The sequence below is a fragment of the Pezoporus wallicus genome, unplaced genomic scaffold (genome assembly GCF_028554395.1).
Source record: "Pezoporus wallicus isolate ANWC-B61680 ecotype Strahan unplaced genomic scaffold, APGP_CSIRO_Pwel_v1 scaffold_11491, whole genome shotgun sequence".
Taxonomy (NCBI): domain Eukaryota; kingdom Metazoa; phylum Chordata; class Aves; order Psittaciformes; family Psittacidae; genus Pezoporus; species Pezoporus wallicus.
Window position 1 is genome coordinate 12,055,715 of NW_026642649.1, and position 26,230 is coordinate 12,081,944.

The window sequence follows — 26,230 nt, forward strand, 5'->3', positions numbered from 1 at the left end:
GAGTCAGACTAGAAATCGAATAGAGCTCTGAAAGGCTGGGGGCGTATTTCTATTGCCACCAATTGTAATTCTTCACCCCAGGAGAATACAAGGACAAAAGATTACATTGTTAAATCCACTCACTGCTGTGAGGAATAACTAATACATATGTTTATTAGTTCATGCTTGCTTTCAATAGCTAACAGGTTTCGTGCCTGATCTTTTCTAAACAGCTGATTTCATTTGAGAGTTCCTGTTCCTCTTATATTTGCGTGTCTTCTTTTTAGCTTGGTGCTCTGGCCCAGTTTTTAACACTTATTGAAAGCAGGATGCAGATGGAATAGGGGAGGAATTATTGCATTTGGCCTTAGGTGGCTTGACAAATGGCAAGGTGCTAGTCGTGAGCCATAGGTCGCAAGTCTTCCACTCAATAAAGGGGATTAATTCCCCTGTAGCATTCCCCAGCTGGAAAAGTTCGACTTAAATGGTTGCAACCTTACTAGTGTACTAAAATAATTATTACTGGGCAGTTTCTGTTTTCTTACACTAGTGCACTATAAACAAGCATCTCTTTTCTTTCCATGAAGACATTCTCTGATGGAGTCTACATGGAGCTGAAGGAGCTTGCTAGCTAAACTTGGTCCCCTGCACCAGGCAGTACCAGCACAGTTCTTTGGTTTCAAAGTAAGATTCTGTTAAATGTTTCTCACTCCCCTGATATTCCTGCCTTTCTCATCTGTTTGCTCCACCACTCGGTAGAGGTATTGTGTAAATCATCTGTCTTCCTCATAGCCAGCACATCTGATGAAATCCTGTAAAGTTTTCCATAATTTGCTTTTCTAGTGGGAATTTTAATCAACCATTTGGCATTTAGCTCAGCAGGATATATGAATGGACAGTTTCTATGAGTAGTATAGTGGAGCATAGGATTTCTGGGCAGAGTCAATCATGACGTCTTTTTCTGTGGTAAATAGATTGGTAGGTAATAGCTTCATTTTGCAGGCAACTTTAAAATCTAAGGACAAAATAAATAAAGGTCTAAAATCAGGCTCCTGCATCTATATTTAGGCTAAGCGATTTGTAAAGCTATGAACCAGGAAATAGTTCCTAAAAAATGCAATGAGATTTGCTTACAGATCAGCACTTTTCAAAATTGGATCACATATCTTGGTTCCTAAGTAAGGACCCAGGAACTCAACTTCACCAGGTAACATGGTAATAGCCATTTAGCATCAAGTTCTAAAAAATAAAGAATTATTAGGCTAACAAGTCCCCTTATCCTGCATTCTTTAACTAGAATAGCGTCTGCGTTACTAGCACGATGTAATTACCAAGCCATCCCTGTACATACCACAGGGTATGGTGGCAATTTGCAGGAAATCAGTGTAGAGATTGGAATATTATATTCTTAACCCAGATTATTTTCCATAACCTGATTTTTTCGTGTTGAAGTACATGACAGTTTGTAAAGTTAGAGGAACTTTTATAGACTGGTGTGTGAGGAAGTAGTTAAAGGCCTGATGCAGTGAATCACAGAATAGTTGAGCTGGGAAGGGACTTTTATTCTTTCTTTTTTTGTTTGTTGGATGATTTCCACTATTTTCTGTGTTTTCTCTCTTTCCTGTTCTCTTTCCTACTCCCAGAAACATAGATGTATTTAATCGCATATAGCCATTGAAAAAAGGTGAAGCAATTTAGCGAGCTAGGTTTGAAATCCCATATGACCTTCCTCTGGGCAGAGAGCTTTGACCATTAGGTAGAAGCCAGGCTCCTTCTTGCTTGTTTTACCTCCTAGCAGCATTCTTTAGCAGTCCTCCATGAGCAAGAAGGAAAAGGAGAATGTCTTCACACCCAGTACTCAGCAGCTTTGTGCTTAGAATGCCTTAGGATACAGGAACTAAGCGTTCCTCCTACTACTACTTTCTGAGGCAGGGGACTCTACATTTCCCCCTGGCCTTTACCACAGAACGTGGAATTTATCCACTCCCTCTCTTCAAGAGGCAGAGTGCACACAAAAGTACTTGCTTTGAGGCCCAGATCTAGACATATCCCCTTCCTTATCAGCTGGCTCTACATCTGTCCTTACTGTATATTCAGTTGTGAGCAGATGTGTATATTCACTCATTATAGTGAGTATATCTTAATGTAGGCTTTTTGACTTGATATTTTTCCACAGTGCAAAGAATTTATTTTGCCCTGCTTCCCTTTTACTAGTTCTGGATAATACATGCAGCCCATTGATTACCTCATTCAACACTTTTAATATGTAAAGAGCTCTCTAAATCCCTAAAACTGGTGTTGTAAAACTGAAACCACTTTAAAGATTGCTTAGACTTAAAATTAGTGATTATACTACAGCCTGTGCCTGTGGGCCTGTGAATATCCCAGGAATGGACTCCTGCATTAATGACATGCAGTGTTGGGTTAGGTAGATTTTCTAGCCGAAGAAATCACAGCCCTCAAGTAGACCAAGTAAGGGCACAGTAACAGAATATATAAGCAGAGTTAGGAAATGTTATGATGACTTCAAGTCTGTTTACTCCTTAATTCTTTAGGAAGGATTTGAACAGGCAGGAATTATTCAACTGGAAAGGCAGAAGAAACAACAGGCTGGGGAAGGGGAGGCATGAGAGAGCAGAGAATAAATTGGAGGGACACTGACTGTGAGAAGCTACAGGGTTGAGGCTGTGGCAGGCAAAGGGAGGTGGAGCAGAGTCATGATAACATCTATCTGGACCGTAGAAACAGTGGAAAATAGCAAAATCATGCATAGATATCATTAGTCTATGACTGAAGTGGGCTGCTGAACCAACTGTGGCTGCATTGGTGGCTCCTTCAGCTGGCTGGACTGGGAATCCTTTTTTCCTTCCAGACTTGAATGAGTTCAGGTTCAAGATTCTCCAGAAAAGCAAAGGGTTCTTTTCTACGCAGTTATGGATCTGGGGGACTCCTAATCCTTATTTCTTTCTCCCATCCCAGTGCTGTGTAGAAACTTGGGTTTCTATGACATAATGAAATACTCCCGAAGTATTTCAAAGTAGCTTCTGCCTAGTGCATGATGTGTTGGAAGTGATACATCCTCAGTAGTTTTAGAAAATGAGGTATTTATTAATTCTTTCTGAAGAACTGCAACTGTAGATTTAGTAACAAAATTCCAGCATTCTTAGGTAGTTACTTAAACGTACTTACAGTACTTTATTCTTTGAAACGTGCAGGTCATCTCTTTGATCGTTCTGTTCGCTTTGCCAAGATTTTGGCAATGCAAATAGGGAAACTGGCAGGCAAGAATATTTTTACAGTTTATTTTTCTTTCTCTTCTGAAGGTCAAACAGTATTTCCTATATATAGCTACTATGGTGGCTGAGAATTAATTCTGAGGACTTTCAAGACTAATACATCTGAAACATGCCATGTTTCGAGAGGAATACCTCATGCTGGTTCCTGTGTCAAGGCTATTCTCGTCTTTTGGTGTGGTAGCCTTTATTAGGGAGGAAGGGTAAGTTCGGCCCTTGTGTTTAAATCCTCAACAATTTCCACTTCTCAAATTCTGAGACAGCAAAAGGTGGGAACATGAAAGGGCAAAACAAATTAACCCCAAATGGCAACCTCCCATCTTTCTTGTTGCAAGTCAGTACAACCTACAGCATACCTGCTAAGCCAATACCAGTTAACTCCATAAGGGTCTGCTCCTTTCTGGAGAGCTCTGACGATACAGAAAAAGGTGAGTAATCTGCCTCCTTAGCCCAGAATCTTTCTGAAGAGGCAAGGACTAGGAATCTCTATGCCTGGGCTTAAGATTTAAAGTCTTTCTCTAGTTCTGATATGGCTGGGCAGAACTCTTAAGAAATGTATTAACTCTGTATCTTTTTTTTATTCTTCCTCCCCCCAGGTCTGTCCAACCCTACTGACCATTATGTGTGTCCTGCACACATTTGCTCTGTATCTGCATTTATGTTAGAAATATATTTACTTTGGTAATAAGAGTGATGAAACCAAGCTCAAAGAAAGGAATATTCATAGTGAAGGAAGAGATCAGTGTATAGTCAGGTTTCCTAGCTGAACAGTGTTGGCAACCCTCGTTTTGGGTATTTGTTCTTCGAATGTTTGGTAAACTGGAGATTACAACTCGGAATGAGTCTGAAAATTCTAGTCATGTGTTCAGAAGGTATTGATCTCTGTTATTATGAGCAGGAGCATGATCTTGACAGCATCTGGGTTTCTTGGATTTCAGGAACATGTTCCTGTCCTCTTCCTTCACTCACTGGTGGCTGCCTCTTTCAGCTATGACAAACTACTGCAGAGGTTTTCGTGGGATGATAGACTTCTCACGTATTCCTTCTTTTTGCTGCTTAATTAGCATGCCCATGTCCAGGGGTCATGTCATCCTTTTACAGTTCCCAGCTTTATCAATCTGTTGAACTCCCTCAATGATAGTCTTTACTAGAGTTCACAAGATTGACAGTGATTCTATTGTTTGATGGTTTCACTGGTACATAATATCTTTGCAATTTTCTGTTGCTTACAAAATGGCAAAAATGTTTCCTACCACACAGAAGTTCTTCCCTGTGAGGGTGCTGAGGCACTGGTACAGGGTGCCCAGAGAAGCTGTGGCTGCCCCATCCCTGGCAGTTTTCAAGGCCAGGCTGGACACAAGGGCTTGGAGCAACCTGCTCTAGTGGAAGGTGTCCCTGCCCATGGCAGGGGGTTGGAACTGGGTGAGCTTTAAGGTCCCTTCCAACACAAACCAGTCTGGGATTTTATATAAAAAGAAACAAAGTTTAATTCTCTATCTTTAATACAGGCTAGTGAATAAGTTTGGTGCATGATTTCCTTACTTGCAATTCTTAGGACTAAAAATAGTTTCATTAATATCTTATTTGCTGTTTCATTTTCATACACATGCATTGAGAAGAGAAATGAGAGTGCCAGAAATACTGTGTAAGCAGTAATTCTTGTCAGATGAGAAGTGGGAATGGATTGAGGAAAACCTCTGGGAAAGTCTGGTTCTGGTGAGACGTCTTGTTCAGTTAAAAGAGAATAAAACCGCTTCTGATAAAGATGAGATTTGTCTGCCCTTGAATTTCCTGAACACTCACATCATATATTCCTGTATCACAGGTTTTGGTGTGTTTCTTTTATTTCATCCAGACATGTCCCTTCTCTGAATTCTGATCATACTCTTTTCAAGCTATAATAGTTCTTTTCTCGTTTTACAGACTGTTTTCGAGAGGAACTGTCAATCTGATGACTGTGCTGCTGATTTGAAACTTCAGGGTAAATTACTGCTCTCTAGGTGAGTAGGTGAACTTCTTTTTTCTTTTCCTTTACTGTGGTAGTATGCCATTTATTTTATGTAAGATGGCAGTGAAAAATCAAAATACAAAGATTTTGTATCCAGACTACAAGGATGACACCAGTGATACCACCTTTAGTGCAGAAAGGTCTTGGGGAGGGACTTTATCACTCTCTACAAGTACCTGAAAGGAGGATGGAGCCAGGAAGGTGCTGGTCTCTGCTCTCAAGTAACAAATGACAGACCAAGAGGAAATGGTCTCAAGCTGCACCAGGAGAGGTTTAGACTGGAGATTATGAACAGTGTCTTCTCTGAAAGGGTGGTCAGGCATTGGAACAGGCTGCCCAGGGCAGTGGTGGAGTCACCGTGCCTGGAAGTATTCACACACCATGTAATGCATGCTCAAATTGAGTACAGACATGGACCATGGAATTTTTCAGATGATAAAATACTAGTTTATGACATGGTAGGAGTAAAACTGCCTGCAAAGTTATCACATGGAAGATTAAAAACAGCCAATCCTCAGAACATAGCAAACTATCTTTTTCTGTTTCTCAACGTGTAGTTTTGCTGACTGTCCTGAAATACTGCTCTCCTTTGTCAGATACTTCTTGTTAGCAACTTGTGTGTGTGTGTCTCATTTCACTTTCTTCTCATCAAAACCTCATCAACTAGACCAGAGGTGAAGTTTGTGTTCTGTCCCTTGTGACTGGTGATCCTAAGAAAATGCCTATTGTTTTGCCTGGATGTAGTTATTCAATTTCGGGATAAATGAGGCTAAAGGTGAACTTTACTTCTGTTTCCTTTTTTTCTCAGCATTTTTAGCACATTTTTAGAGATGGAAGTGCTGACGCAAGTTATTTAATCTTGTGCCAGGGGTTTTGCTGTTTGATGGAGATGCTTTCAGTGAAATGCTTTGCTCGCAGGTCAGGAAAGAGAGGGGAAGAGACTCCCTTGCTTTAGGGAAAAAAAAAAAAAGATTGAGGAAGAAATAATACTCAGGAGAGAGACACACATTTTATATAAGCCTACAGCAATGCCGTAACCGTACTTGGAAACAAAACTGAACCAGAGTCAAGTCTGAGAAGTTATGGACTTCTCCAGACACGACTGAAGTCCACAGGAATGTTTCGGGGGATTGGCGGGGAACAGGGTTAGGTCTCAGGTTGCCGAGTCCAAGCTTTGACTGCAATTAGTCAGGATTCGTGACCTTTCACTTGAGCTTTGTGGTGAGCAAAGTCTGCTGAGAGCTGGAGACCTGTCTGTGCAGACTAGGGAAGCCAGTGAGGGATTTTGTCTTGCAGTTGAGAAATAATCAATAACAAGCAAGAGGCAAGTCCTAACAACTTGTCAGGCAGTGTATAGTAATCATAGCACTAAGAGCTGTGTTCATGATCGGAGCATTAGACTGTTTATTTTTATAGCAGTTATTTATGTGATCTTGGCTATTTAAAAGCCACAACTGTCAAAGAAGCTTAGGATATTCAAATACAGTTTCTACCATTGGATAGCAAGATGTTGAAGAAGTGCTCTTAAATCTTCTTTATCCAGTGACACTCTGAAGTCCTGTTTGAGATAAACAGGATGTTGTCAAATCCATCAAGTCTGCACAGAACAGGTTTTCTTTAGCTAAAGAGCTGTGTAGGCTTCAGTTTTGAACCAAAGCAGAATAGGTATCTAAGGAAAATAAGTATTTTTGTTATTATTATCGTTATTGTTATTACTACAAAAGCATGCCATGGATTCTGATCCTAGGGAAGTGTCTGTCTTGAAGAATACGGTCATTTTTCCAGCCCCATGTGTTTCTTGCTCCAGAATTCTGTCAGCATTTTTCCACATTCCTCCTGTTTATGCTACCTCTGTGTACAAAGCACCTTTTTTTCTTTTTTTTTTTAAAAAGAGCAAAAAAGGTGACTCATTGATTACTATCTGCACTAAACAATTGACTTCATTGTTAGCAAGGTTGTGGCAATGCCTTTGTCTAAATAAATAATTACATCCAACTAAATTTGGTGGACTTACTGGAAAAAATGCAATTAATGGCACACAGGCAGATTGGATTAAAATAAACAGGATGTTTATGGGAAGGCAGCAATAAGTGCTGTCTCAGAGCTGCTGGAGCTCTTTGAAGATGTCGCTGGACATGCGGGTAGGGTAATCCAGTTCACATCATCTACCTGGACTTGCAAAAGACTTTTTACTAAGATTTCTCACGAAAGGTTCACAAAGAAAGTAAGTTGCCCAGGTCTGAGGTGCCTGAATGGTGCCTGAGCATTACTATCTAATTAAAAGGTAGCCAACAGGGAGAAGGTGTAAATACTTTTATCCTCCTGGTGGAGAAAACTCCACAAGTGCTTCTGCTGAGGCCAGTGGTTTTCAACATATTCATAGTTGATCAGGGAAATAATCTGCAAGAGATTAATAGCAAGATGATAAAGTTTACTAATCATACTGAACTATTCAGAGCAATGAAAAGAACATGGAGGTATGCTTTCATGAAGTGTGTGATTAATCTCTTGATTTTACTGTTGGGAATGTTGGAAATGCTGAGAGTTAGAGAAATGGCAAATATGAATGCTGGAAGGTGCAGAAATATGTCAGCAAAATAACACTTTGTGCTTGCCTTGTTCTTCCATAGGCTTCTTGCTTTTAGACATAGCTGGATACAGGGTTCTATGCTAGATGGACCGACTTGGTCTGGCTGTTCTTCCACACTTCTCATGAATTTGTAGCATATTAGAGCCAAAAGCTGTGCAAAGAGCTATATAATGTAAGGTATAGTTTTGTTCATTGCTATATATAAGACGCTTTCAAACGTGTGCTGGTTAGGGCATATATGTGTGTAGGAAGTTAGTTTATATTATCATCAAGAGAATTATGTGCTGAGATCACTCTTATGAGCTAAAGAACTGCACAAGCTACTCTGATATAGAGTTCACCTGGAATGCATTTGAATCACTAGAATTACCCAGTTAAATGATTGCACCCAGCTTTGAGGATGCCAAACCCACATACCAAATGACTCTCAGGAAAACCAACCAGTGCTGGCAAAAGCTAACCAGGTCTGCTCTGATTTTGCTTTTCTTGGGATCTCCTTCTCTTCTGAAAACTTACGCATGTGCCCTCAAATTTTGAGCCCTCAAATTCTGAGCACTGCACTTTGATAAATAACAAATAGACAGCCCAGGATGTTAACACACGGTCTAGGTAACAACCTAACACATGGCTATTTGTCCAAAGTGCTCAAGCCATGCAAATCTGCACGTGTAAGTTAGAAACTTCACTGCTGTTCTGACCAGATATGATTTGGTTTACCTCATTATTTCCTGTTGTCGAGGTGCTGCTGCATGTGAGTTTTCCACTGCGTGTGGAAACAGTGCTGCTGGGCAAGCTGAAATCCTCCTTTGTCAAGCTGGAGAAGAGGGTAGAGTAGGACTGCTTGAAAGTGGGTGATGATAAAAATCCTTAAAGTTGTAGCTCTATCTGGAAGCTTTTGCAAAGGTTTGGATGGGTGGGGGGTGGTATGTGGTGGTTCTTTGAATACTTCTGTAATAGTGAAAGGTGTCCTTAGAGACTTAACCTGAAGACCAGGGTAGCAGAATCATAAAATAGTTTGGGTTGGACTGGACCCTCAAAGGTCATCTAGTCCAAACCCCTGCTGTGAGCAGGGACATCTTCAACATGCTGTACTGGAGAAAAAAAAAAACAAACCGCAACACCAAAAAGAGTTAGAATGCATTTATCCTGTAAAGAATAAGGTTTGTTTTCAGTTAATAGATGAATCCCTTTAAGGTTCATCCACCTTCATTAGTATCAGTTAGTGTGTAAACCCATCCCAACTTCCTGAACGTATTGTGGGATGAAGGAGCCAAACTCTTCCTGCTTGGGGTAGATGACAAGAGGGGTGAGAATCATGGAGTGTGGCTTGGCAAGTTCAGACCAGAGATTTGGAAAAACCTTTTCACACAGGCAGTTCATGCTGCCCAGGTATGAGGTGTGCTGAGATGGTGTGCTCTGCCATCCTGGGATTCAGGACTTGGCTAGATAAGTAGAAGTGAAATTGAAGGAGCAGAAGGGAGGTGTTTCATCTTTCCAGTCATGAGTGCTTTCAAATCCATTTTTCTTAAAGAACAAACATTGGAGGTTTTGGCAGCACAGAGACTACTCATCACCTCCCCTTTGAAGAGTCTCCAGTGTTAAATCTTGCAGCTGTCACAGGAGATAGCCAAATCTGGCCCTATCTATGAAGTGATGTTAGGTGGAGAGTGGGAAGATGTCTTAAGAAAGAGAACTGAAAGTATCTTAGTGTAAAGAATGTATTTATGTATTGCATACAGGTAAGTTTAATGACACAACCTGAACCCATAAGAGAAATAGGAATAGAATATTTTGCAGTAAACTTTATTTTTATGGCCATAGCTTTGGGACACCAATAGGAAACGAGTTTTCCTTTCCATCAATCCAGTCCTGAAAAGCAAAACACAATTAAAGGGTGTTCTGGTAGCTATTATTTTCACATAATGTTTGATATTAAAAATATATTTATTACGTATCATGCTTGACTTCAGTGTCTCACTCTGTTTTCTCAGCACAGCAAATGTCTTTTCCATCAGGTTTCTGTAGCAAATAGTACATTTTCATTGAGCCTCTCCGTAGCTATTTTTTTCAAGGGTGAACTACATCTGTTTCCTCAAGATGTGCTGGGGGAAACTCTGAAGTAGGTGTTCTGTAGAAGATTATGCCTCCCTAGCCTTTAAAATCTGCTAATCCCGTCCTCTGATACTTTATGTGGGAGAAAAGGCTCTGGTGTTTTAGGAACCTGAAAGTGCTGAGGGAGCAGGGGTGCTAGAAATACATGTCTTGTCTGATATACTGATGCGGTTTCAGGTCCTTAGCTGATGCCTGTCTATCTGATCGGCCCTCTGCAGAGACAGTGGTAGTTGTCAGTCCTGTTTAGGCTGTAACAGGAACCAAGTGAAAACCATAAAGAAGACGTTTGAGTAACAGTGAGGGTGTTTGAACAAACAGACTTTCTTCCAGTTATAATAAACAAACCAGCTAAAAAGACCAGAGCAGAATGGGTGGTGGCTTCTCTGAGAGATGCAGCTAGGAAGGAAATCCTGTATGGCTGTGTAAATATACTGACAGCCTGTGTGTCGCAATGAATAGAGCAGCTTTACTGAAAACAAACAGTGCAAGAAGAAAAATGATGTTGCAGCATATCATGTAGCTGCTGCATTCCAGCGCAAGCTGTGAGCATGGTATGTAAATCAGGTTGTAAGCACAGGACTACAAGCCCCCTTGGATAGAAAATGCTATAATAAATACTGCTATAATAAATATTACAGCAACAGAAAATGCTTTAATATATATTGCTGATCCTGGGAAAGTTCCAGGAGGAAGTCTGTCTTCCATATATTTATGTGACATGAGGTTACCCTTCATCCATCATTAGAACCAGAATTATTCACCCTTTGGAGTGCTTCTGGATGTGTGTTTGGCTGTTTGGGATAAGCAGCTTGCTATTATGTGTTAGTTTAGAGCATCCTTATTGGCCGCTGTTCATTAGACTTGTATTTATGTTCCTCCCCTACAGACCAGCTGAGGTTCCCATATATACTGCTGCAAGCAGATGATGTTGGAAATGTAAAATGGGAAGCAAAAGTCATAGAAAGCCAAAGAGGTGACAGGTGTATTTTGCAGAGATTTTCAAGGTTTTTCAAACTGTGGATTTTGGGGTTGTTTTTTTTTTCGGGGGGGGGTGGAGGGGGGAGGGGATTGGCATCAATGCTTTCAAAAGTTCTCTTGTAAAGAAAGGAATTTTATGAAATGCCCCTTTCCGATTGAAAGGTCAAGTTTGTGACTTGGTGCAGTTCTGCTTCTGCTGGTCCCTCTGGAATTAGCCAGAGAATAGATAAAACCCCATTCAGTCAAAAATTTCATTGAGTTTGAAATATTTTCATTTGGACAAAATGGTAATTTTTGAAGAAGAATATTTTCCAGGTAAAAGATTTGTTGGGACGTTTTAGAGTGTAATCTCTATGTACCTAACCCTCACTGAAAAGACAAGGGTGAGGGTGCTCCACCACCCTGTTCTCCCCACTCCCATCTCCAGCTTACAACTGAGGTTTATAAGCATATTATTATTTATTAGTGAAGAATAAATAATTTCACCTAGGTGGCTAGCTATACAACTGCAAAACTGGCTATTGTGCAAATGCTCTGTATAGGTGAAAGGATGAGTATGTTCATGGGCCTATTAAAATCAGTGGAAGAACACCCTTTATTTCACCGGGCACATCATCAGACATCTGGATTTGAAAAAGGAACCTCAGAAGTTTTGTATTGACTTGTCAAATTATCAGAGAACCTGAGCTGAAGGAATCCAGAAAGCAGATAAAAACATGTTATGGCAGCTTTGTCCAATTTGCTTTTCACCAGCGCAAGACATGATGGCACAGAACAGAGGTTAGTGCAGCAACAGTGCAGAAAGACAGCATCTTCTGAAGGAAGGAGCAGTAACATAAAACTTTGATCAGAAAGTTCAGTACTTTTTGAGTCTATCACATAAATATAGTAAAATTACATGAAAAACATTAATAAAAGTTTTCACTGATCATAGATTTTTGCAAACCCATGGAGAGAAGCCGGAAGCTTGTGGTTTCATGTGGGAAGCAAAGCTGTTTCATAAATTTGACCAAGCTCACGCCTCAGCACTTATCTTCCTTTGATCACACAACGGGGATTTGTTTCCAGAGAGGCCTCACGTTTCATGGAATGCCCATTGTGGTTTTATGCCCCTGAAGTGCATCTTAACAAAACAATCCTGATGAGGAAAACAATATCCTTTCATTTGGAGCTTAATTACGCGCTCTGATAATATCTGTTTTTTCCCTTCCTCTTCATTCATAGCAGATGAAGAATTTGTTTTCATTTATTTTATCTTTCATTGAACAAACACTTCTTTCAAAAATGTTTTGGACATTGTGTTTACCCTGGGCAGGCTACCCTAAATAGAGAAGCTGCTCAGATGGAGTTAATTTTCTGCTTTACAGAAGAACCCCCCTCTCCCCAAAAAAGCAAAGGAAAACAAGCAAATGCTATGGTTTTGCATTTCTAGTGCTAGGAAAGTGGTCTGGAGCTTTCAGTCAAGACTTTCTGTGTAGAAAGCTGTGTGTACCAATATGGTTATCTCCAACTTGCAGAACACAAATATGGAGCCATGACTGATCCTACTGCAGTCATGTGCTGCCCACTGGTTACTTGGTCACACTCCAGTGCTGTCCTCACTCGTGATCTTTTAAACTACCAAAAGAGTTATTTCAAGGGAGAAAAGAGCAACAAAACACTGAGAAAAATGGATATGAGAAGATTGCTTTCTGTTTTCTCAAAAAGTCATACCAAGTTTCACACTATGTTCTAAGTGATTTCATAAATTGTAGTGTTGTTTAATGTTATTTCAAAGTAATTTAGTGCACTGTAAAGGATGGAGTAGAAAAATGCTTATACCATTTCATATATGTTAGTAGATTTGTAATCCTGTTTGGAATTTATTCTTTTCAATGAATCCAGGAAGCAGAATTCTGATTTCTAATTCACCTTTACTTCGAATTATCTTTTAACTTCAGATAGTTGCTAATGTATTGAATGCGGCATTTGTGAGGTGCATGGAAAACTTTATTGTAGCTCATCCAGGATGGGATTTTCAGTTTCTGGAAAGGGCTGCTCAGCAGTGCCCACAATTAATCAGGATGTAGAACAACTTGCAGTGGGAGCATCGTTTCAGGAACAAGTGAATGTTTTCCCTTGTTGAGGGTGAAGGGGGAAGAAGAAAAGGTGTCTTGGTTTCCATCTGGTTAGTTGCACTCAGAGCTTCATAAATCTCTCCCAAAATAAATAAATAAGTCCAGTTTGATAGCAGTGGGCAGTCCTGCTCCTTTTGAACATGTGGTGATTGAACCCATATGGATGGTAATGGAGCCATCAAGTGATGAGTGGTAACAAACCTCAGTAGTCCACATCTCATACAAGAATGTCGATTTCCAATCTCTGTTTTCTAGTAACAGTCCACTGATGATCAGTCAGGCATACCGTACAAGCCAGTTTTGTCACTTCTTAAATACTGGTTTTGTTTTGTAGGAGTCACTTGACTGTATCTACTGGAGTAGGATTTTGCTGTTTGTTTTTTAAACTAGACCCTAAAGAGATGTTTTTCTATATAACCTGAAATCATTGCTGAACTAATGTATAACCTGGCCCTCCTTGTGAGCATCTCAACATGAGTGTTTTACAGACCTAAGATACTTCAAGTTACCATATTGTTCCTTGCTTTAGCAACCAAAGTACAAGGCTAACAAAACAAAAGCTTAACCTCAGGCAACACTATCATACATGAGCTACCTCCAGAGGTGGAAGTTCTTGATGCTTTCCAGACCTCAACTTGAAGAAGGTGCACTATTGTTTTGCATTTGTAGAATGCGTCTTGACTGATGCATCCATGCATGTGTATGTATCTGTACACATACCCTTCGGTGATGCAGCTATGTGAACTTTTTATGTAGCGTCCTGCAATTACAAAACCTGGAAAAGCTGAGGTTCTTCACAGGTCACCAGGTAAATTGTCTTGCTGGTTTTACATGAGCTCTAGAGGAAATGTGCTATGGCTTATCATGTTTGACATTTAGATGTGACTTACTCCTGATATATAACACAGCAGAACAGATTTCCTAAAGTAGTAAACCTGTACTGTTTCTAATGTTTTACCTCTGATTAGCTGCTTTTATTGACTTCTAAAAGTGTGTGCTGTTTGAAGCACTGGTCTTTTTCTCCCTCCTCAGTGAGTATGTTTTCTTTAATATATGGATGCCCCAGCATCCCAGGAATGGGACAAGCAATTGAAACTGTCTAATAATAGGAGATCTATTTCTGAAGGCATAATTTCTATGGTAAATACGTGGTTTGTGTGATGATTCTGTAATGATCTAATTCCTAGAAACAGTATGCTAGAAGGTGACACTGATTCATGCCACATCTATGGTCAACAATCACCTATTTTAATAGAGCTCTGAGTATTTTAAGAAATAGGAAACAGGGGGTTTTGTTTCTTTCATGTCAGGCTGATGTGTGCAACTTTCAGCTACATGCCTGGTAGCATTTGTCTTTTGCATTTCTTTCTGCCACTAGTAACTAGATTTTGTTTGTATTCCAACCTTAGGATGCTCTTACACACACGTGCAGGGGGGCACAGTACCATTTATTCCAAGGACACTGCTTGCGATTATAAAAGATGTTGGTTTGTATGTGTGTCTGCAAGGGTGAAAGATTAGATTAGAGCTGTTGTAGATGTTGTGCCTCATCTTGCTTTCATGTGACAGTTTCATAAACCAGGGTAGCTTCATTCAAACCAAAAGCTGCTCCCTGGGGTAAACATTGTGAAAACAGAGGCAGCTCTTTCCCCATTGCTTCTTCAGTTCTGTTTATACAGGGTTGTGAACATCTGTGTACAATTGAAATTACTGATAATATTAAAAGGCACCAGATTTCTGTAGGGTGATAAGGGGTGTTTTATGTGGGTGTTGTGCCCGGCTCTGTCCTTTTTACTTAAAAATTTGAAGATATAGGTCATTGGGGATTATATCTGTTGTATAGTTATGGGGGAGTTGTGTGGAGAAACTACATTTGGGGAAAAGACATCTATTTCCAGAAAAGCTTTGAATATATGGTAAGTAGCTGTAAGTAGAAAGTACTCTATTGTTTCAATACCATCATAAAAAGGAAAAAGGACTTTCTAGAGTGTTGCCTATCCCTCCCCCTTTTTGAAAATTTAATTGTAGGGTGGAAAAGATAACACTCTGTGCCATATTCCTGAACTGCAATATATATGGGAAGTGAAGGGCTAGAGACAGCAGCTCTGCTCCAGAAGACTGCCAGCAGGAGCAGTTCCACGTCCTGGTCCTGGGCATACTGCAGTAGGTGCTTCTTTCATGCGGGACATTCGGTCCCTTCCAATGAGGAAACACTGGCACATTGTTAGTCAGTCTTCATAGGGAGAAACACTGGTATGATATTGCTCCCAAACTGTGCTCTGCTGACACAGAACCTTGGTTGACCGTATCTTGAATTCTCTGTTGTTCATCACCTTATGTTGTCTGCTACTAAGAGCACACTGCAAGGTTTCCACTTGAGACATAGAAAAGATCATTAATGAAACAATATGATGGTCTCTGAGCTAGTTTACAATAGCTGGCTTAGTGCATCTCAGGCTGTAGCCATCAACCACATGAGGTCTCTTAGTACCTTTGCTTAGTGTAGGCTTCAGTGTGAGAGGGGAAAGGCAGCAGCTCAGCTAATGCAGGATAAGCCATGAAATCTTGAGTGTCTGGCTGAGTCCTAAGTCTAGGTTGGCTGTGAACTTTGCAGAGAGAATTGAACTTGCATGCATATGCAATGTCAAGACAACGTAACCAAGCAGTGTAAAATCCAATGGAACCATAGAATGGAATCATAGAATGGTTTGGGTGGGAAAAGACCTTAAAGCTCATCCAGCTCCAACCCCCTGCCATGGGCAGGGACACCTTCCACTAGAGCAGGTTGCTCCAAGCCCCATCCAACCTGGAGCTGAACACTGCCAGGGATAGGGCAGCCACAGCTTCCCTGGGCACCCTGTGCCAGCGCCTCAGCACCCTCACAGGGAAGAATTTCTTCCTAATGTCTAGTCTCATTCTCCCCTCTGGTAGCTTTAAAGCCATTCCCCCTTGTCCTGTCACTATAGGCCCTTGTAAAAAGTCCTTCTCCAGATTTCTTGCTGGCCTCTTTAAGTACTGGAAGACTATTATAAGGTCTCCCCAGAGCCTTCTCTTCTCCAGGCTGAACAAACCCAGCTCTCTTAGCCTGTCAATAGCTTTGCTCCCTGTGGGGTTGTTTAAAATTTTTACTTGGTTTGGGTTTGTTTGTGGGGCTGCTACCTCTCAGTTTTCCAGTGAGACACCAAAAGAATTCCCAGATCAGCTCAGGGTTTCAGCTTTTCATTGGCCTTTGAGGTTTAAGTATTTGCAAAGCTTCCCAGAGTTCAACTGCCCTGTAGCCTGTGCTAAAAACTCAGGAGAAAGGTAAAGAGTCTGTGGGGACAAAATCATATTCAAGTACTACAGGAACTGTGAAAAACAACTGCAATCCTGGTTGGTGAAGGTAGAAATCTGTTTGGATCTGTCACAGGACCAATGTTGTGGACTCACACCCCTTACTAATTCACAAGCGAAAGGTGCGATGGTTGCATCTGATGGAGCTGGAGGACAGATTGGACTTCAGTTGTTCAAAGCATTCTTGTGCACTTGCAGTCTCAAGCCTCAGCTGTAACTTCCACTGTCCATTGAGCAGTAGCGGTGATTTATCAATATAGGTGCTGATTCACTGTAAAGAAAGGCTCCTAATATAACAGAGAAAGTTGGTGACCCAGACTAACAGGGTAAGTGCGACCCCATCCCATTCCTTGCACTATGCATGGTCTGTGCAGGCTCAGAGGAAGTGCTGAACGCTTTTTCATTTTTTACCAAAAATTCTCTCTAGTGCAGGAAATAGAGCACTATGTCCCCGAGTACCTTTTGGAATGTGGATTATGTCTCCCTTGGCCCACGTTAATAAAAACACCAGCATTTTTGGGGGTGGGGAAATGAAAATTGCAGATCTTTTCAGTGTGCCTTTCCCAGCTGGTCTTTCTTCCCTTGCTGACCATAGTGCAAGGATGTGGTGCAGGTATTAAAAAAGAACGTTTGAGCATGCAAAAAGATGACACTTGCTTTATCCCAGAATTTAGTTCCCTTTTCTTAATCACTTACGAGGAAAACATCAACTATATCTATTTACATTTGATGTGTAGTACCATGGCCAGTGAAATCAAAAGCGCAGCAGAATTGCTTGCTACCTGTAAGTCTGGGTCGTGGAAATGAAAGCTGCAGGTGTTTAGTACTTCCAAATGTCAGACTTTTCAAGTAACTATTGATAGCTTTACATCCTTCTTGTGCCTTCATGTACATATGTGTGTACAAATGTGTTTGCCTATATACGATGTATATATGCATCTACAGTCTACCCAGAACTTTTACTCAGCATAGTGCTTGTGCGTAGTTCCTGATGTAATGAAATAGTGGTGTTCTATCCAACTGAATGATTACATCTTGGTATTTTCCCCCCCTTTTTCTTTTTTCCTTTTTTTTTGTGTCTTTTTATTTTTAGCCTTGTGTCTTTTTATATTTAGCTCCTTGATGTAAACGAGGTTACAAGGGCCAGGGTGAGAATGTTGGCAGCTTTATAGTTCTCAGCCAACAAAACATAAATTGAAAGCTATTACTTAATTATGTTTCTTAAGTTGTTTGACATATCGAGGTGAAGGGATGGCTTTAGTTTGTTTTCTTGTTTCTGGCAGGTGACAACAGTTCTTTAGTTGACATATTTTGATGTTGCAGCTAGGCCACTTAATGTACAGCAGGCACTGGAGGAGGATGGCACTGGCTTGGCAGTAGAGCTGCTCCAGCACCCCAGCAGCCTGTTTGCACCCCATGACGTTGGCTTCTCTCAAGCAGCAAACAGGGCCTGGGAACTCCCCTGTGAACAGGGAGATTACTAATCCTCTTCTTACTGCAAGTGAACCTGACTCATTCCAGATGTACACAGATTTAATGATTCAGAAAGCTGGCTCTCTTAAAATGAGACTTGCAGCACAATCTCATACAGCCTTTTAGAGGAAGAACTGAACCAGCCTAAAATCAGTGAGGTTTTTCAGTTTCTTAGTGTATGAATTTTGCATAGGAGCAACTGCAGTGTGGTCTTAGGAAGCAGGTTTTCTTTCTCTGCTAAGGAAAATGTTGTTAGAACCATCATTTTGGTATGATGTACTTTTAACAGAGGAGTGGTAGCTTTGGAAAAGGGTAACAACGCAGTGGTGCTTATTTTGCCTTTTTTTTGGTGGGTTTAGTTGTAAATAGGATTTAATTTTAAGTATTTTTTATTATTCAGTAGGAAGAATATTCTTGATTGTCTTGACTTGAGGTTAGATCTCTACGTGCCGCTATTACCAATTCAGGGAGGATCCTGTAGCATACATTGCATTTAGTGTCAAATAAAAGATAAATGAGATAAAGCATAAGACAAATTCCTTGTAGTGCTCCTTTGCTTACTGAAGCGGTGGTTCCAGATTTTGCTAATGAGTTTGATAGGTGCTGAGTAAGTTCTGAAGTGATTGCAAGAAGTGAGATTATAAAGTACATGAGAAATAATTCGCAGTAATAAATTACTGGTTTATCTCATTGCTTTCAAATATGCACTTTTGATAATTAGGAAATCCCAGCAGATTGTTCAGCATCTTCATAATTTGTCTGCTTTTTCTGCTGTAAATGTTGAAGTTTAAAAGCTTCCAAGTGTTCTTGTATGGTTGTGCCATTAATTTGGTATATAAGAAGCAGTAACTCAAACCATTTGCACCTCTCAAACTAGTTTTGCAGTTGATCCTGCGCTGCATATGCTTTTGTAAATATTTATTCTCACTGATAGTTGACTCTGAGAATAAACTATAATGTTGGGAAAACATTTTTAGAGTTGCTGATATGCAGAAGAGCAGTGTGTGGCAGCATATACATCCTTGGCACAGCCATTCTTTCATGGAAATTGGGTGAATGGAAAGTGGTTTGGCCAGCTACTGATTGCTGTGTGTCATTGTGTGCTGCTGCAGGCATGTGTATTGTGTAACGGCACCTGGCAGGGCCGTGTGAGAGGGTACTTTTCCTTAGAGATGGTTCCTTTGTACTTTTGGGCTGGCTGTGCCCTATAGGAAATAATTGAGAGCCACCTCCCTGCTGTGTGGCTGAAGGTCTCCGCTCTTTTCTGACCAGCTACTTGCTGTATTCTCTGTGACACTATCTCTTTCTCTGTGATGTAGAATGGTCTGAGACTCCAGTAGCCAATTTGATATTTTGGCTATTTTTTCTTATATTTACATTTCTACTGGTATATTCCATATTATCTTTTACTATACTTTTAGTTCCCAGGTCTGCAGATGTGTGCATTGATACTGTAATTTAGTATTTATTCCTACTTGTTAGCTCATCTTCTGGACAGCCTAGTATGATTAAATATTGAATAATATGTATATGCATAGATGCATATTTATATTTGCCTCTGTGTGCATATCTGTCTGTGTTCGTAATCTGTGATGCCATATTACAATAGTGTGTTGATTCATGATATATATCTGTTATTTTAATTCAGCTATTGCATAGATATTCCCCTCACAGATGATTCCATTGGGTTAGGTCCAGCTTAAACACCTGAAGAGAGATTATGGACATTTGTTGCAATTTCTGTACATTTATTTTCACTTACACCTGTTTCTGTATTTTATTTTGCTCTCTTTACGTTTTTTTCTATCCATAGCATAACTCTAAGAAGTTACTAGAATGTTAGAATAAGTTTGAATTATTGAGGGACAAACTGAAACAGATTGTGTGTTTGAATGTGGGCATATTATCTTGAACTTGTTGCATTTCCCCTGTTCAGTTACTTTACAGTCTTCAGCTATTATATTCTCACTAAAACCATATTAACAATAAGTCATGTGAAACAGTTCCACATGAGGATCGTGGGGTTTCCTTACAGTCACAAAAGACAGTGTCAGATCCATGACTCAGGAGCTGCTCATTCCTAGTACACACACCCACACCTGCACTATGCATTGGCCAGAGAGCACATTCCTGAATTACTGACTACCAAGCTTTTAAGCGGTTGAGTTGTGACAATTCCATAGCAGGAAGAAAGATGGACCAGAGTGTGGAAATTGCCTAGAGTTAAACCAGTGTAACTGTTTCTGCCTACAGTGTTGATGACAGAACTGCCTACCTGGCCCTGGGAGCGGTGAGGAACATCTCACTTAACATTTCCATCTCTAACGTTGGGGATGATGCCTATGACACCAATGTTTTCTTCAATTTTTCTGGAGAGCTCTTCTTCATCAAAATGTGGCAAAAGGTAAGAAAGGCTAATGTTGCTGAGTAGGTCTCTTAACAATTTAGTTGCAAGATGTAGGGACACGGGGCATCCTGGTCCACACTGTTGAGATGTGTAAGTTATTTTGGTTATGCTGGGCTTGAGTTTCTTCCAAGCTCTACTGAGTTTTAATTTTGTGGGTTTGATCTATGTAATTACATGCTCTGCGTTTGTGTAGAAGTCACAGCACTGTTATTTGGGGTACGTTAATGAAAAAGAAAGACTGTTTGGTTGAGGTATTAAGGTATTAAGAGGCCGGTTTGGAAACTGGTAGGGTACCAAGTGGTGCTGATATACACAATGTCTCTAGTTTGAGTAGTGCCACTCTGCACTCAGCAATCCTAGTGATCTGATCTCAGCTCTTAGGTTTTCTCTTCATTGAAATTGAGAACAAGGCTGTTCTTTTCTCACATCCTGGTGCAAGTTGGGGTTGTAGCCAGGGCACACCGCTAGATCCAGGAGCTCAGAAGTGCTTTTAATTTCATCTGTGTGGAGTCAGGTGAATATTTTGAGCCAGTCTCTTTGCATTTAAATTGGAATACATAGATATTTTCATTGGTATGGGTTCATTTAGAGATAAAGTTGTTGAAATGTGAACACTGAATTGAGGGTTTTACAAACTGATCGCCTCAGAAGCTGTCTGAGCTTGAGTAATGTGAAAAGGTTTGTGCAAAATGGGAGCTGTACAAGCATAACAACATTCTGTTTGCTCCTGCTTTTCACAATCATTTCTCTTTCTGCTGGAGCTTTGCTTTGCAAGCTGTAAGAGCAATATTAAAAACAGTAGTACAACAGTTGCAAAGTATGGGAATAACTTGGTCCATTGCACCAATGACACTTTGCTATTATTTGTCATGTTATATGGTAAACATATGTTATATGGTAGATTTTGGTTGTTATAGACCTCTTCAATGAACTCAATGCATAAAAAAACCAAAATATGGTAATTTCTTATACATGCTCTTTCAGTGTTCAGTTTTGGCTATTATGTTTAACGCATTTGTAAGCCTCAGAAAGCTGTCTTTGTAATACAAGCTTAATTTTTAGACATTATGTGCTGCATGCCGTTTACCAGGAGGAAAAAAGCAGGGGATAAAATATAAATATCTTATGCCAATACACAACTTCTCTTTAATGGAAGTTTTATGTGAAGACTTCCAGGGTCTGGCCCAGCTCCCATTGAAGTCAGTGAGAAGGTTTCCATTCCTTTGCACTGGGAAAGAAACAAAGCTTGATGCATGTTCTTTTAAAAGGTTGTTGCGGCCTTTTCTTTTTTCCTTCTATGCTTACATGTTGAATATTTTGCACACACGGACTAACTGGTACACCAATTGCCTTCATTGTTCTTCTTGGCCAACACTGCGAGGGAACAAGCTGAAGATGATGTGATGTTTCCCTTGGTATTTTACCTTGAGCCTGGATCTAATGCACACTTGAAACATCTGTGCTGAATGCTGCCTAGAAGGAGTAGTTTCTGGAAGCAAATCACATTGTTGCAGGGTTATCTCACTACTCAGTCTGTCTTCTGCTAATAGAAGCTAGCATTTCTTTAAAGAAAAACACAGCACACAGCAAGGAAGCAGGTAGGCTTTCTTCTTTCTCAGGTCTTGCAAACAGAATCAGGGCATATAGTACATATAGGGTATAATCTGCTATTAATCCTGTTGTCCCACTGTTCTTGTGATTGATTTGATAGGGTTTGGGGGGGGGGGATGATAATTATTTTAGAAGCAGTTTTGAAAACCCAAGTCACAAGGTTGTGTTGGGTAATGTTGCTTCCTCTCAGTCTGCTTTTGCTTCAGGACAAACTAATATATTCTTGGCCTCACCATTTGACCAGCTGGGAAACTGGATTAGGACCTCATAGCCTCAATTACAGTGTTATGTTTTCCTTAGGTTCTCTGAAAAATCATTTTTATTTATATTTTTTGTACAATATCACAACCTCTTCCCTTCCCCTGACATCTGTGCATAATAGAATCATAGAATCATAGAATAGTTAGGGTTGGAAAGGACCTTAAGATCATCAAGTTCCAACCCCCCTGCCATGAGCAGGGACACTTCACACCAAACCATGTCACCCAAGGGTCTGTCCAACCTGGCCTTGAACACTGCCAGGGGTGGAGCATTCATAACTTCCCTGGGCAACCCATTCCAGTGCCTCACCACCCTCACAGTAAAGAGCTTCCTTCTTATAGCCAATCTAAACTTCCCCTGTTTAAGTAAGTTTTAACCCGTTACCTCTTGTCCTATCACTAGAGTCCCTCCCCAGCATCCTTATAATATATACATATGTATAATACATACTGTGCATGTACTTTAAATAGATTTTGTTCCTGATTGAACACTGCCCAGGCAAAAATCCATAACGTAAAGCCAGAATAAAAATGATGACTCTTAAGATTTCTCTTAGTGGAGCAATTCTGGAATCAAAAGAGCTTCTTGTGGGAAACTTTCTGCAGCAACTGCTTTTTAACGCATAACACTAAAGTGGAAGGTAATGGTCACTTCCATGTGGTTGCTTGATCCCTTCTCTGCAAGGTAACTCTGAGAACCATCATCACATGGTGGCCTTCCGTGACCTGTCTCTGGAGTTCTTTCAGGATGCTGTGAGTCCCCCATGTGTTTTTGCTGTGCCCCCACTGGGGACATATCTAGTGGATTCAGTGTGGGTTTATTTCTTTCTGCAGCTTGGTTGCAGTGAGACCTGGCAGTGCAGAGGTTTAATGCTGGGTTTTTTCAAAGGAGTGATTGAGACAAAATGCCCCATCTTCTGTTTGAAAAGAAATGGAGTGGTCTAGTTCAGGGATGATGATGAAGGTTCATCATTCTCTGGAGGGTCTGTGTGGAGCTAGCTCCACTTTCCTTCCTGTAGACTGAGGTTTCATGAGACACTAGCTAGAGAACAATCAAACATTAGAATAATCAACCAGGGAAGTGGGGAGGTTCCTTTGAAACTGCCAGGTATCTATGATTCTGTGATACCTGGCAAGGCTTTGCTTCATCTTTATGAGGTGAAAAAGCATTTGCCAACTGATCTTTTGGAGACTCCACCTATTCCACTGTCTGATTTTCCTATTGTGCTGCAGCCAGTCCTCCCTGTCTCCATGGATGAAGCCCAGCATTTTCTTTCCATAGCTCCTGACAGACAGTCCTTCTCTTGAGAGGCACAGTATGGGGCACAGGATGACTTTTCATTCCTGCCTGTACTCCCTGCAGCACTTCCAACTCTCTCATTGCTACTGCCCTTTGAAGGGGCTGCCTTCACTGAGGTGTCACTGTCCTCCTACACTTCAAAGCATCCCTTCACCCTTTCTAAAGAGAGGAGACTGTTCTGGGAAAATGGGCATGTAACTATAAAATACTGAATTTGTTAACTGGTGAAACTCCTGAAGATGTGGGTTACAGCTGCGGCTGTCATCTCCAGTAGCTGAGTGTACATATTCTTTTCCTGTATGTTTACATTTAGTGCCTTACAATTATGCCAGTTATTGTACCTCTTATTGGGCATGATAATACTTATTTTTCAACTCCTAAATTTGGTGGGGTTAAACTGTTTGGGATTTTAAGAAGCCAATCTTAACTCCTATTAAAGTAAAAAAAAATCATCAAAAAGGACAAAGTCCTTTCAGAGCTGGGCTGAGGCTGGGTGTGGTTTTAAGACAGTGGTGAAGCTCAGATATTGATACAACTCCTGTGCAGGTTTCAAGCTCTTACTCTGTAAGTGTTATTTTACAGATACATGGAAGTACTGCAGTGAATTTCCAAATGTGCCCACTAAGAAAAATGCTCCTTTTGAAATATAGGAAGATTTAATCATGGCAGGGGGTTGGAACTAGATGGTCTTTAAGGTCCTTTCCATCCCAAACCATTCCAAGATTCTGTGTTCTCTTTAAAAAAGAAATAAAGAGGGAGGGGGAAAGATCTCAACTGTCCACTTGGATTTTTTCTTTATTTTGTTGACAAAGAAATCTTGGTCCCTTCTTTGCTGTAGAGTAGGTTTTTAAATGATTTCTTTTTTCCTAATCTTAAAGTCTATTATCCCATAATATTAATATAGCTTCAGGAAAGCATCCTATTTCAGTGCCTGAAAAATACGCTTAACAGAGGTGCTACCACTTTCCTATACAAAGAATGCAGAGTGTTGCTGTGTGATAAGTCTGGAAAAAGAATACAACACTATTGGTACTAATTTCTACACCATTTCACACCTCTTGGAACTGCCTCTTGGCTTGTGATGTTTTGCTGAAAATGCTTGTCAGCCCCTGGCACTTTGCTAACTGTTTATTAAAAGCTGCTCAGTGCAGAGGGGTATTTTCAATACAGTTGCAGAAAAAGCAGTGTAAGCTTGTTGGCAGTGGCACTTAATGTGATATAGGGCAGAGCTATATTGTTGTTAAATCAGCTCAGCTATGGCATGAGATTTTACAGTAGTAGTCTAAAAATAGAATATATAATATAGTAAAGCATACAGCAATAACCCAATATATATAGCATTAATCTCTCACTCCTCTTCAAGCACTGGCAGAAATCTATCAGCTAACCCCATTTCAGCACTAGTTATGGAGAGAGTAGGTCAGGAAATCCCACTGCTAACCATCATTTCCAGCCACAGATTGTTCCTAAACTTCAGACAGGCTCCCAGCATCCAAAGCCAGCTGTGTGTAACATTCCTGCTCTCACAGCAGCTTTTGCAAGCAACAGCTGAGTGAAGTTAGTGGGGCCAGGCCGGGGCAGGATGAACAGTGAGGTTATGGTTTCCTCAGGCACAGTATTTTCCCACCTTTCGTGTTGGGTGTGAATATTGCCCATAACCAAAGCGATGCTCTTACTAGCTCAGGGATTTTTCTTCTGCAGTCTAATGCAGCGCTCTCTCTTTCTGGATTAGAAAGAAAGTCTTGTACTTTGGATATGAACTTTTTCTTCCTCACTCCCAGAGTGCTGGCTGGTGTCTCTGGACTAAGACTGCCCAGAAGAGCCGCAGATGCAGGCACAGTTTAATTTTTTCCAAACTGGAAATTCTCTTACACCAGCTTCCCATACTGCTCATACTTTCTAAGAGTCTTAAGGCTGGCTAGGGCAGGATACTGGTAGGGCACAAAAGCCAAAGACGTGTGCCTTCTTTTGGATCCAGCTGTGCCACTGGGAGAAAATGTAGGTCCTTGGTATTCATTACGTCTCTTTTTCCAGCAGTTACTGCCCCTCTGGATCCCTTGGCAGAGAAGTTAATGTGATCAGTCTCAATTCACATCCAGCTGGTTAGCAGAAACTTTTTAAATTAATGGTTTGATTTAATCCAGCTGATTTTGCATGGAGTGAGTTGGACTTGCTCCTGTAAACCACTCTGCCAGAGGGTCAGAGGGGAGTGATGCCAAGTAGCGTGGAAGTTGTGACCTTTTGTGCTGATACAAGTGCATCTGGAAGATTGCCCAAGCCATGTACCACTTACCTGAGGAGATTTGAACCCTTTTGCCAGGAGAGCTGTTATAGCCAGGGCTTGGGAATACGAGTAGGTGGCAGTAACCATGCCACATGCTGCCTTTGCAGATATAGTGAGTAACTTTTGCTCCAGAGAGCACCAAAACATTTTATATCCCTGGAGTAAAATTGTCCAGTTTCTTAATTGGGAAGAAAAAAATAGGTGCAGTTCAAGCTATCTGACTTCATTGTTTGTTTTAATTTTCTTTTTCAGTGAATGCTCAATAAAAACCTCAACTTTTATGCTTCCCTAGGGATAAGCAATGAGCAGCACCTCTTTCAGGCCAGGGGCTGCTAGAACCATCTAATATTCCCCCTGCTTGTAGCAGGTAGAAATTGAAGGCTAGATTTTGGATCCAAACTTTCCACTTGGGATTCCTGTATCACTCCCACGTTCAGAGAATGGGCATTGGAGACTGGGTTTAGTTGTGTAATTAGTGCTGATTG

General features: G+C 40.7%; 1 protein-coding gene across 1 annotated transcript in view; it reads left to right on the top strand.

Annotated features, from left to right (window-relative positions):
- Positions 1-26,230, top strand: part of ITGA9 (integrin subunit alpha 9) — a 210,822-nt gene that overhangs the window by 118,899 nt on the left and 65,693 nt on the right. The window contains exons 17-18 of the mRNA XM_057431474.1: positions 5,196-5,272; positions 20,137-20,287. Coding sequence (XP_057287457.1) covers positions 5,196-5,272; positions 20,137-20,287 — 228 coding nt within the window. The remainder of the gene's footprint in view (positions 1-5,195; positions 5,273-20,136; positions 20,288-26,230) is intronic.